General features: G+C 43.9%; 1 protein-coding gene across 3 annotated transcripts in view; it reads right to left on the minus strand.

Annotated features, from left to right (window-relative positions):
* The window catches only part of tnxbb (tenascin XBb), a 48,461-nt gene extending 36,859 nt beyond the window's left edge, over window positions 1–11,602 (minus strand). The window contains exons 1-4 of one of the 3 annotated variants that reach the window (XM_079878861.1): window positions 11,351–11,602; window positions 10,121–10,192; window positions 6,629–7,119; window positions 4,176–5,267 (exon numbers count right to left, since the gene is read on the minus strand). In XM_079878861.1, the coding sequence (XP_079734987.1) occupies window positions 4,176–5,267; window positions 6,629–6,983 (1,447 nt within the window). In that variant the 5' untranslated portion in view covers window positions 6,984–7,119; window positions 10,121–10,192; window positions 11,351–11,602. Of the gene's footprint in view, window positions 1–4,175; window positions 5,268–6,628; window positions 7,120–10,120; window positions 10,229–11,350 lie in introns of those variants that run through there. The other 2 variants (XM_079878859.1, XM_079878860.1) reach the window with 2 other exon arrangements.
* Between the last annotated feature and the right edge of the window lie 662 nt (window positions 11,603–12,264).

Raw genomic sequence — 12,264 nt, forward strand, 5'->3', positions numbered from 1 at the left:
GCGCGCCTGCTCTTAAAGGGAATGTGAGATGATGCTCTGATTGGTTACGCCCAAACCACACCTATGAGTAATGAAGCGACTTCAGACCAACCCATTTTAGATTTGCGTCGGGTGCAAGAGTCATTTATCCCGCCGGTATAACAGCAACAGCACCCGAGACCCGCCCACAAAGTTACTTGCGTTTCGCACTTGATACTTGCGTTTCAGATCGTTAAAATAAGGCCCTAAATCTCTTTCTCTGACCTTCACCTGGACTGCTCCCTGCTGGAGGAATGATCTAACTCAACCAGAGCGGCTGAGTCTGTGGACATTCTCAAGAAACGGCTGAAGACGCATCTTTTTCGGCAACACTTGATCCATTAATACTAACTTTTAACAGTTTCTCCCATTCCTCTTTGCAGAACCTCTCAAGTTCCATCTGGTTGGATGGGAAGTGTCAGTGCACAGTCATCTTCAGATCCCTCGATCCTGACGAGTCTCCCAGTTCCTCATCTTTCCCTCGATCCTGACGAGTCTCCCAGTTCCACATCTTTCTCTCGATCCTGACGGGTTTTCCAGTTCCACATCTTTCTCTTGATCCTACCGAGTCTCCCAGTTCCTTATCTTTCCTTCGATCCTGACGAGTCTCCCAGTTCCTCATCTTTCCCTCGATCCTGACTAGTCTCCCATTTTCCACATCTTTCCCTCGATCCTGACGAGTCTCCCAGTTCCTCATATTTCCCTCGATCCTGACTAGTCTCCCAGTTCCTCATCTTTCCCTTGATCCTGACAAGTCTCCCAGTTCCTCATCTTTCCCCTGATCCGGACGAGTCTCCCAGTTCCTCATCTTTCCCTCGATCCTGACTAGTCTCCCAGTTCCTCATCTTTCCCTCGATCCTGACGAGTCTCCCAGTTCCTCATCTTTCCCCTGATCCGGATGAGTCTCCCAGTTCCTCATCTTTCCCTCGATCCTGACTAGTCTCCCAGTTCCTCATCTTTCCCTCGATGCTACCGAGTCTCCCAGTTCCTCATCTTTCCCTCGATTCTGACGAGTCTCCCAGTTCCTCATCTTTCCTCGATCCTGACGAGTCTCCCAGTTCCTCATCTTTCCCTCGATCCTGACGAGTCTCTCAGTTCCTCATCTTTCCCTCGATCCTGACGAGTCTCTCAGTTCCTCATCTTTCCCCTGATCCGGATGAGTCTCTCAGTTCCTCATCTTTCCCTCGATCCTGACGAGTCTCCCAGTTCCTCATCTTTCCCCTGATCCGGATGAGTCTCTCAGTTCCTCATCTTTCCCTCGATCCTGACGAGTCTCTCAGTTCCTCATCTTTCCCCTGATCCGGATGAGTCTCTCAGTTCCTCATCTTTCCCTCGATCCTGACGAGTCTCCCAGTTCCTCATCTTTCCCTCGATCCTGACGAGTCTCCCAGTTCCTCATCTTTCCCTCGATCCTGACTAGTCTCCCAGTTCCTCATCTTTCCCTCGATCCTGACGAGTCTCCCAGTTCCTCATCTTTCCCCTGATCCGGATGAGTCTCCCAGTTCCTCATCTTTCCCTCGATCCTGACTAGTCTCCCAGTTCCTCATCTTTCCCTCGATGCTACCGAGTCTCCCAGTTCCTCATCTTTCCCTCGATTCTGACGAGTCTCCCAGTTCCTCATCTTTCCTCGATCCTGACGAGTCTCCCAGTTCCTCATCTTTCCCTCGATCCTGACGAGTCTCTCAGTTCCTCATCTTTCCCTCGATCCTGACGAGTCTCTCAGTTCCTCATCTTTCCCCTGATCCGGATGAGTCTCTCAGTTCCTCATCTTTCCCTCGATCCTGACGAGTCTCCCAGTTCCTCATCTTTCCCCTGATCCGGATGAGTCTCTCAGTTCCTCATCTTTCCCTCGATCCTGACGAGTCTCCCAGTTCCTCATCTTTCCCCTGATCCGGATGAGTCTCTCAGTTCCTCATCTTTCCCTCGATCCTGACGAGTCTCCCAGTTCCTCATCTTTCCCCTGATCCGGATGAGTCTCCCAGTTCCTCATCTTTCCCTCGATCCTGACTAGTCTCCCAGTTCCTCATCTTTCCCTCGATGCTACCGAGTCTCCCAGTTCCTCATCTTTCCCTCGATTCTGACGAGTCTCCCAGTTCCTCATCTTTCCTCGATCCTGACGAGTCTCCCAGTTCCTCATCTTTCCCTCGATACTGACGAGTCTCTCAGTTCCTCATCTTTCCCTCGATCCTGACAAGTCTCTCAGTTCCTCATCTTTCCCTCGATCCTGACGAGTCTCTCAGTTCCTCATCTTTCCCTCGATCCTGACTAGTCTCCCAGTTCCTCATCTTTCCCTCGATCCTGACGAGTCTCTCAGTTCCTCATCTTTCCCTCGATCCTGACGAGTCTCCCAGTTCCTCATCTTTCCCTCGATCCTGACGAGTCTCCCAGTTCCTCATCTTTCCCTTGATCCTGACGAGTCTCCCAGTTCCTCATCTCTTTCCCTCGATCCTGACGAGTCTCCCAGTTCCTCATCTTTCCCCTGATCCTGACGAGTCTCCCGGTTCCTCATCTTTTCCTCGATCCTGACGAGTCTCCTGGTTCCTGCTGCTGTTAAACACCCCCACAGCTGATGCTGCTTCACTGTAGGGATGGTATTGGTCAGGTGATGAGCGGTGCCTGTTTCCTCCAGACATGACGCTTGCCATTCAGGCCAAAGAGTTCAGTTCCATTTTGTTTCTCATGGCCTGAGAGTCCTTCAGGTGCTTTTGGCAAACTCCAGGCGGGCTGTCATGTGCCTTTACTGAGGAGTGGCTTCCGTCTGGCCACTCTACCATACAGGCCTGATTTTGTTGTTGAAGGGGGTGGATTCTGGAATCCACTGCTGCTTCAGTGTATATCTAATGAGTGATTATAATCAAGGAATTAATCAATATTTTCCAATATAAGTTGAATGACTTCTCTAGGCTTTACTTACTTTGTTATAGAAGTTACCAGTGTGATGTATTTGATATCTGAATGCAGTAACAGTGCTTGCATATTTAGCCTGGCTTCCAGAAATGAAATATGGACTTGTTTTGTTTGAGAAAGGTCTCCAACATGTGTTAAAACGTATAAGGGTCATTGGAACCAATAGTTTAGGGGACCATTTCTTTGTTAAAGCTTTACTTTACTGTGTTATATTAAAGTGTCCTGTCCTTGAGAGAAAGAACGTATTATCTTGATGTTTTGAGAGGACTCCAGTTTACAGTTAGAGCCTGGCCAAATCCAACCTTGGAAAAGCCCTTCTCCCCCAATCGCTCAGCTCTAGGAAGAGTCCTGGTGGTTTCACACTTCTTCCATTTATGGATGATGGAGGCCACTGTGCTCATGGGGACCTTCAACACTGCAGAAAGTTTTCTGTACCCTTCTCCAGATCTGTGCCTCGATACTATCCTGTCTCGGAGGTCTACAGACAATTCCTTGGACTTCATGGCTTGGTTTGTGCTCTGACATGCACTGTTAACTGTGGGGCCTTATATAGACAGGTGTGTGCCTTTCCAAATCATGTCCAATCAACTTAATTTACCACAGGTGGACTCCAATCAAGTTGTAGAAACATCTCAAGGATGATCAGTGGAAACAGGATCCACCTGAGCTCAATTTTGAGTGTCATGGCAAAGGCTGTGAATACTTATGTACATGTGATTTTTGTTTTTTATTTTTAATAAGTTTGCAAAGATTTTAAACAAACTTCTTTCAAGTTGTCAGTATGGGGTATTGCTTGTAGAATTTTGAGGAAAATAATTAATTTAATCCATTTTGGAATAAGGCTGTAACATAACAAATTGTGGAAAAAGTGAAGTGCTGTGAATACTTTCAAGATGCACTGTATGTACGTTTATACTTACTAATTGTTTTTAAAATGTGCGCCATTCAAAAAGTAATGCTCCAGTAATGTTTGTAAAATGATAAAATGGAAACTCCCATGTTTTTTGCTAACCTTTACATAAACAAGAAAAATTGTCACATACTGTGATGTTGAAAGAAAAACTACTATGAACCCAGCTAACAAAAAATGTTCTAATAATGTTTGCTAATGTTCCATAACTAATGTAAGTTAATAAAACGTTATTTCTGAAAATGTTATTTTTGAGCAGGGCTCTCTCTGGCCAGACACGCTGAGAGATTTTGCTATAATTTCAGTACTAATACAGTAATATTCACAATGCATCACTCACCGGTGTCACAGTTCTCCCCTGTAAACCCAGACTGGCACTCGCTGCAGTCGGGCCCTGTGAAGCCCCGTCGGCACACACACCGGCCCCTCACACACCGGCCCCGGTCACTGCAGCTGTTCGGGCAGGTTTTGCTGGAGCAGTCCGGACCGGAGAAGCCCACGTCACACACACACTTCCCATCCACACACCTGCCTTTGCTATTGCAGTTACTGGGACAGGCTTGGGACGAGCAGTCGGGCCCCGTGAAGCCGCTCTCACACACACACTGTCCGTTCACACACCGGCCCCGGTCACTGCAGTCTCCAGGACACGAGCTAGACGAGCAGTCCGGACCCGTGAACCCGCTCTCACACACACACTGTCCGTTCACACACCGGCCCCGGTCACTGCAGTCTCCAGGACACGATCTAGACGAGCAGTCCGGACCCGTGAAGCCGCTCTCACACACACACCTGCCGTTCACACACCGGCCCCGGTCACTGCAGTCTCCAGGACACGATCTAGACGAGCAGTCCGGACCCGTGAACCCGCTCTCACACACACACCTGCCGTTCACACACCTGCCTTTGCTATTGCAGTTACTGGGGCAGGCCTGGGACGAGCAGTCTGGACCCGTGAAGCCGCTCTCACACACACACCTGCCGTTCACACACCGGCCCCGGTCACTACAGTCTCCAGGACACGATCTGGACGAGCAGTCCTGACCCGTGAACCCGCTCTCACACACACACTTCCCATTGACACACTGTCCTCGATTGCTGCAGTCATCAGGACATGTTTTCACAGAGCAGTCCTGACCCGCGAATCCAGAGTCACACACACACTTCCCATTCATACACCGGCCGCGGTTGTTGCAGTTCTCCGGACATGTTTTCCCAGAGCAGTCCGGCCCAGAGAAGCCCGGGTCACACACACACTGTCCGTTCACACACCGGCCCCTGTTACTGCAGTCTCCAGGACAGTCCGGGACACTGCAGTCTGGCCCGCTGAATCCTGGGAAACACACACACTTCCCGTCCACACACCGGCCCTGGTCACTGCAGTCATCGGGACACTCGTCAGTCTCGGGACGACTGGTGGTGCAGACCGAACCTGTGGAGCAACAACAGCACATTACAGAACCAATGCTGAATAATGAATTAATCTGGTATCCTATTCTGAAAAGTAAACAAAAAAAAATTAGTTAAGTCAGTTTATCTGGGAGGATCTCATTTGATTAGAACTTAATATCTTCTATTGGGATCGTTTAGGATTGGATTCCTTGACGGTCTTCGCAAACATGATCATATTACGCCAATCCTAGCATCACTTCACTGGCTGCCGGTTCGCTTTAAGATTGTCCTAATTCTCCTATTTGTTTACAAGTACTTAAATAACCTGGCTCTCCTCTACCTCTCTGAGCTTTTAGTGCAATACAATCCTTCCAGAGGTCTTAGATCAGGGACACAGAAACTTTTATCTATCCCACGGTTCAGACTAAAACAAAGAGGTCATCGTGCCTTAGCTATTGCGGGCCCTAAATTATGGAATAGTTTGCCATTTCAGGTTAGATCTGCACCTGACTTGTCAATTTTCAAGTCACAGCTAAAAACCTACTTTTACTCACTTGCTTTTAATAATCAGTAATTTGTACCATGTTTTTAGGTATGTATTTTAGGAATGTTGTCTGTTTCAATTTCTACATGTCTCTTCTCTATGTCAGACATGTTCTTGTTTTATGATGTTTTGTAAAACATGTTGGTCAGCTTTGGCTGTAAAAATTGTGCTATATAAATAAACTTTGACTGTGACTACAGTTACAGCTCTGATGGAAAGGTCTGGGATGGGTCTGGGATGGGTCTGAGATAGGTCTGGGATCGATCTGGGATAGGTCTGAGATCGATCTGGGATCGGTCTGAGATCGGTCTGGGATAGGTCTGGGATCGGTCTGGGATCGATCTGGGATCGGTCTGGGAACGGTCTGGGATGGGTCTGGGAAAGGTCTGGGATCAGTCTGAGATAGGTCTGGGATTGGTCTGGGATGGGACTGGGATCGGTCTGAGATCGGTCTGGGATGGGTCTGGGATGGGTCTGGGAAAGGTCTGGGATGGGTCTGGGATTGGTCTGGGATGGGTCTGGGATTGGTCTGAGATAGGTCTGGGATAGGTCTGGGATTGGTCTGGGATCGATCTGGGATCGGTCTGAGATCGGTCTGGGATGGGTCTGGGATAGGTCTGAGATAGGTCTGGGATCGATCTGGGATCGGTCTGAGATGAGTCTGGGATGGGTCTGGGATGGGTCTAGGATGGGTTTGGGATGGGTCTGAGATAGGTCTGGGATCGGTCTGGGAAAGGTCTGGGATCGGTCTCGGAACAGTCTGGGAACGGTCTGGGATGGGTCTGTGAAAGGTCTGGGATCGGTCTGGGAACAGTCTGGGATGGGTCTAGGATTGGTCTCCTTCAGGATGGCTTCACCTTTGCTCTGCTGGGAGGAACAGCATCCGTCCGGACCTCCACATTTCTCCCTCAGATCTGACACCTCCTTCTCCAGTCTTTCCATACGCTCCCGCAATGCTGCGAAGTCCAGCTCACACTGACAGCCGGAGCCAGAGCCGGAGCCGGAGCCGGACACCAGCCGGATCCGATGGGTCAGGACCAGAGGAGACCCAGGCTCCAGGAGCATCTCTTTCTCTCCGGACCCGTCCTGAACACATGTGTCCGAGACAATGACCTTCAATGGCTGGGATCTGAGATCCTGAGCTCCTGATGAGAGGACCGGAGGAGGCAGGAGCAGGAACGCCAACACAAACGCCATGTTTAAGAGGAACATCTCCAAAATCAATGGATGATGCGTTGTTCGTAAGTGACAAGGTCTTTTATTATATTCAGATCAGCACTTTTAGCTTCAGTTTTTGCAGATAAACCGCTGATGACTAACTCTTCTTCTCTTCAAGTGTCTGTCCGACCTGTTTCAAACAAACAGAATTTCAGGTTAGACATTCATCATACATGTATGTACAGTTGAAGTTGATATAAAAACAGCATTTGCAACCCATTTTACTTCCCAGTTTCAGGATGGTTTGAGGCGACGGTTTATGAGAGGGTCTCATTTCAGAGCCGATTTCATTTTGATGTAAGATTTTAAAGACAAACTTCTTTTCGATAAATGACACATAATGAGAGCAGGAACGTGTATTAAGAGAGTAAACAGTGTCTATGTTAATTCCATGATGACTTTAAAAACACTGTCAGTGTCCAGAGAAGTTCCAGTGTCTGCCAGATCAAACCAAGGAAAGTAAATATCACGATCCTTTCCTGCTAAAATTAATTTAAACAGCTGAAAATGCCAGTGAGCCGCAGTTCTGATATCAGTAACTTTACCTGTGAACATAAAGAGGGAAACAAGGTTTTGATGTCACGTTAAAATATGAAACTGTTGCGTTTGGACTTGATTTCATACCATACACTGCAAAACATGATGTTCTGGCTCAGTGTTTCTGTCTTGTTTTCAAGCACAAATATCTAAACATTCTTAAATCAAAATACATTTACTGGAGAAGCAACATGACTGAGGATATTAAGCCTTGCTTTCTGATAAAAATATGAAAATTAAGTGAGTTTAGCTTTAGACAAGAAAAACATCAGTCAGTGGAGTCAGAAAAATCATCTCGTTTTCCCTTTGAATGAAGATAATTTTTCTGACTCCACTGAGAGACACTTGTTCTTGTTTAAGGCACAAACTCACTTCATTTTCATGATTTTTTTTGATGATCTTCAATTATTTCTATTCTCCAGTAAATGTATCTTGATTTAAGAATGTTTAGATATTTGTGCTGGAATACAAGACAGAAAAACTGAGGAAGAACAAAAGTTTTTGCAGGACGTTTAATTGCTCTAAACAATCAAGTCTTTTTTTTCCTCCAAAGGAAGTCAAGAACAAACATCTGAGATAAAGTTGATACTCAAAATATACTTGATAAGGTGAAATGTAAAATCTCTGTCTGGCCAGATAGTTCATGTCACTGGTTGAGTCTTTGCGTACAACAACGTTCTAGTGCTTGACCATCATATCCGGCATCTCAACCACGCTGATTCTCCAATATAGAACTGAGATCTTTAAAAGACATTTTTAACAGATTGTGCTTGAGCACATCTGAAGAAACTCTTATCAGAGCTGGAGAACATGCTGTGGTTTTGGGAAACACTGAACTCTGATCAATGTTTGTCTCTGAGTCTTCAGCTGAGAAAGGAAAAACTCCTGTGTGGTTTAAGCCAGACGCATGTCTCTCTTCATGGTCAGTTTAAACATCAGTAAACCCCACTAACACCTGTCTGATGGCATCTGCCTGTGCTTAGAGACGGCCGTCAGGCGCAGGTCAGATGAAGGACAATCTGCAGGCCTTTTCTCAGTGATGATGATGATGATGATGATGAAAAACACAAGCGTGGAGCTGAAGGGAAATATCACATTACGCCTCAGGACTGACTGAGAATCATAAAGATATTAAGACTGCGACTGATAGGAAACGAGCTGTGAGGTTTGACTGGAACTGGCAGAGGAGTCATGTCTTCTGCTATTGTGATTATCACTGTTTCAAAACCATCTATAAAAGCAGATTAGAATATTCATAAACATTAATCTGTGTGATTTCACAAACAGTTGTGTTACAGTGTTACAGAAAATGTTAAAAATCATTTTCACTAATTGAAATACACGTTAATGTTTTTATCAAACATTTGATCGGTTCATGCACTGATTCTCTCTACACGTTCATCATCCGTCGTTCTTCACACGGAGGTTTTCGCCTTTGGTTTGTTTGCTGAACGTTTTTACGGTTCAGCTTCTGTAAAACTGCTTTTAAACAGCATGTATTGTGAAATACACATAAAACTGACTGGACTGTTGAATATTTCAGCTGTTGCGTCTTTGATGATTCTTCCTTCCCATCTCATCATTTCCCTTCATTAACAAACGTCATCATCAATTTACCCTCAAATGAGCTCAATCTCTCAAATCTCTTACAACCGTTTCTCTCCTGGACTGCTCTTTATCGTTCCAGAAGTCAGAAGCCCCAGAATTCATATGAACAGTCTAGACAGACTGTAATAAGCTGCACATTTTGGTAATAAAAGTGTAATAGCCAGAGATCACATGATCACGATTCCCTGAAAAGATGAAAACTGTGATTGAGATTCAGTCCAAACCTCAGAAGAGCGTCTGCAAACTCTCTGATGCACATCATCTCTCAGAGCCATTTTAACCAGATTACAGCCAAACCAATTCAACATAACTATACCTATGTCATTGTGTGCATTTTTTATTTTATCGGTGACAACATATACTGCCATTTAAAAGTTTGAGGGTTGGTAAAATGTTTAATGTTTCTGAAAGAGTCTCTTCTGCTCAGCAAAGCTGCATTTATTTGATCAAAAATACAGTAAAACAGGGAAATATTATTCCAGTGTAAATCATCTGTTCTCTATGTGAATATATAGTAAAGTGTAATTTATTCCTGTGATCAAAGCTGAATGTTCAGCATCATTACTCCAGTCTTCAGTGTCACATGATCCTCCAGAAATCACTCTAATATGATGATTTGATGCTCAAGAAACACTTATGATTATTATCAGTGTTAAAAACAGCTTCAGATTTTTGTGGAAACCGTCATACATATTATTTTTCAGGATTCTTTGATGAATAAAAAGTTCAAAAGAACAGCATTTATTTGAAATAGAATCTTTTGTGACATTATAAATGTCTTTACTGTCACAAACTCCACTGATGCCAAACTTTAGAAGCGAATGTAAATTCAACACGTTTGAATATGAACAGATGTGCAACTCTCTTCTAAACCATTCTGATGCTAAACATTAGTTACTCAAGTTAGTGATGTATCACCGCAGGCATCAGAGGGTTAATATCAAGTGTAAGTATTATTAGATGATGGACAGAGTAGAAGGTTTTACCTGCAGATTCGCTGATGCTTCTTCACACACTCCTGTCAGTCGCTGTTCCTCACGGATCTGGGAAACTCCTGACTGACGGGGAAGAAAGAGGAGAGAGAAAGAGAGAGAGAGAAAGAAAGCAGTAAAATTTCCTCATACTTGAAGAATGTTTCCTCTCCTCCTCTCTCTCTCTCTCTCTCTCTCTCTCTCTCTCTCTCTCTCTCTCTCTCTCTCTCTCTCCTCAGCTTCACTGATGTAATTCTATGTGCTTTACTGGTCCCTGCTGGGCGGATCATTTCGATGGAAAACATCTGATTTTTTAGATATTTTGAATGACCAGTCGAATGTTTTATGCCTTTGAACTCATCTCTGCATATTCCTCCATCGCTTGGCCTTTTTAAATCCTATTTGTGTGTTAATTTACTATCGTCTCACAGGAACACACGGTCCTGATTATTGCTGATCTCAGTTTGCTTCAGGACAGAAACATCTTTCAATATTTACATGCTCCTCTTAAACTACAGCTGTGTGAACAAAATGGCAAATAAATACATAATAATCCGCCATGAAAAAAAGAAATGTCACTCCACACCACGACAGAATCACAACGCTGAAGAATATGTGTTTAACGTTTCATTTAAATTATTTAAATACATCATTAACAATAATGCATTTAAAAGTGCAGCACATGCATTGCAAAACATTTTCTTAGTCTTGCTTTTCATTACAAATATCAAAACATTCTTAAATCAAGATACGTGTACTGGAGAAGCAACATGAGTTAGGATATTAAATTAATTAAAATGAAGTGAGTTTGGGCTTAAAACAAGAACTAATATCAGTCAGTGGAGTCAGAAAAATCATCTAGTTTCCCTTTGAATGAAGTTTATTTTTCTGAGTCCACTGACTGATATGTGTTCTTGTTTTAAGCTCAAACTCACTTCATTTTCATGTTTTTTTTTTTTCCAGTAAACAAGACTTAATATCTTCAGTCATTTTGATTCTCCAGTAAATATATCTTGACTTAAGAATGTTTAGATATTTGTGCTGGAAAACAAGACACTGAGGAAGAGCATCAGTCTTTGCAGTCTGAGTATTTTTCGATCATGTACTATAAAGTGCTAAAATCAAATACTCACATTCACATATGTGTCAAAACCTTTTATCAAAAGTGACTTACAGCATATTAAATATATCTTTCCTCTCCCTGTGGATCTCTAACAACATGTCTCTGTAGTTTAGTTTCCTTACCTGTGTTTAGTTGCCATAGTTACTCATTTGATGACCGGTTAGCCCCACCTGTTCCTTGTTTTCTCCCTCATTCAGTGTATCTCCATGTCAGGTTTGGTTTGGTGCACTCCTGCGGTTTTCATGCATTTCAGAGTTTTTTTTTTTTTTCATTTAATTAATATTCTGCTTTGCAAATAGATCCAGACTTCAGCTGTCCGTAAGAGTCACATCAGTTTATGGATCTTCCCATCCTCTTACTTCTCTTCACTCAGTTCATCTTTTCCACACGCAGAGACTCTTTTCTCAATGGCAGCTTCTTCATCTGAGTCTGACGTCAGTCACTGATGCTCATCTACACCTACAGAACGAGTGAAAGGTCAGGTTTTCAATGGCGGTCAGTGTTCAGATGTTTTAACCCTTTCCTGAATCCCGACAGGAATCATTGATCTGTCTGAGCGGTTAGAGCTGTTTATATTCCACACAATAAAGTTTTCTGTTTTCAGTTGAAGCCGGTGTCGTGTTAGCGGCCCCTGAGATTATATAACTAATGATTTTTACAATGGAAAGTATCAATCAAAAAACGTATTTAAACTGGAAAATAACTTTATTCTAGATCTGCTGTAAAGCCGAAACGATCTCTGTTACTGTAATCTCCTTGTAAAGCTGCTTTGAAATGGTCTATATTGTAAAAAGCTATGTATAAATGCAGGAGACTTGACATACAATACATGTACGATCGTTTACATAACTCTTAAAAATAAAGCTTCCATAAGGGGGTTTTCCACATTATTCTCAGTGAACATTATAATAATCCCTCTCCACTATAATGAACCTGGAAAAGTTCTGTGGATGTTAAATGTTTTCACAACTGGAAGTCTGTATTTGTCACGCAGGAGGAAAACGATCACAAAGAAACTCGACACTGTCATTTGTCA

Source organism: Squalius cephalus, assembly GCF_949319135.1.
Source record: "Squalius cephalus genome assembly, chromosome: 8".
Classification (NCBI taxonomy): Eukaryota; Metazoa; Chordata; class Actinopteri; order Cypriniformes; family Leuciscidae; genus Squalius; species Squalius cephalus.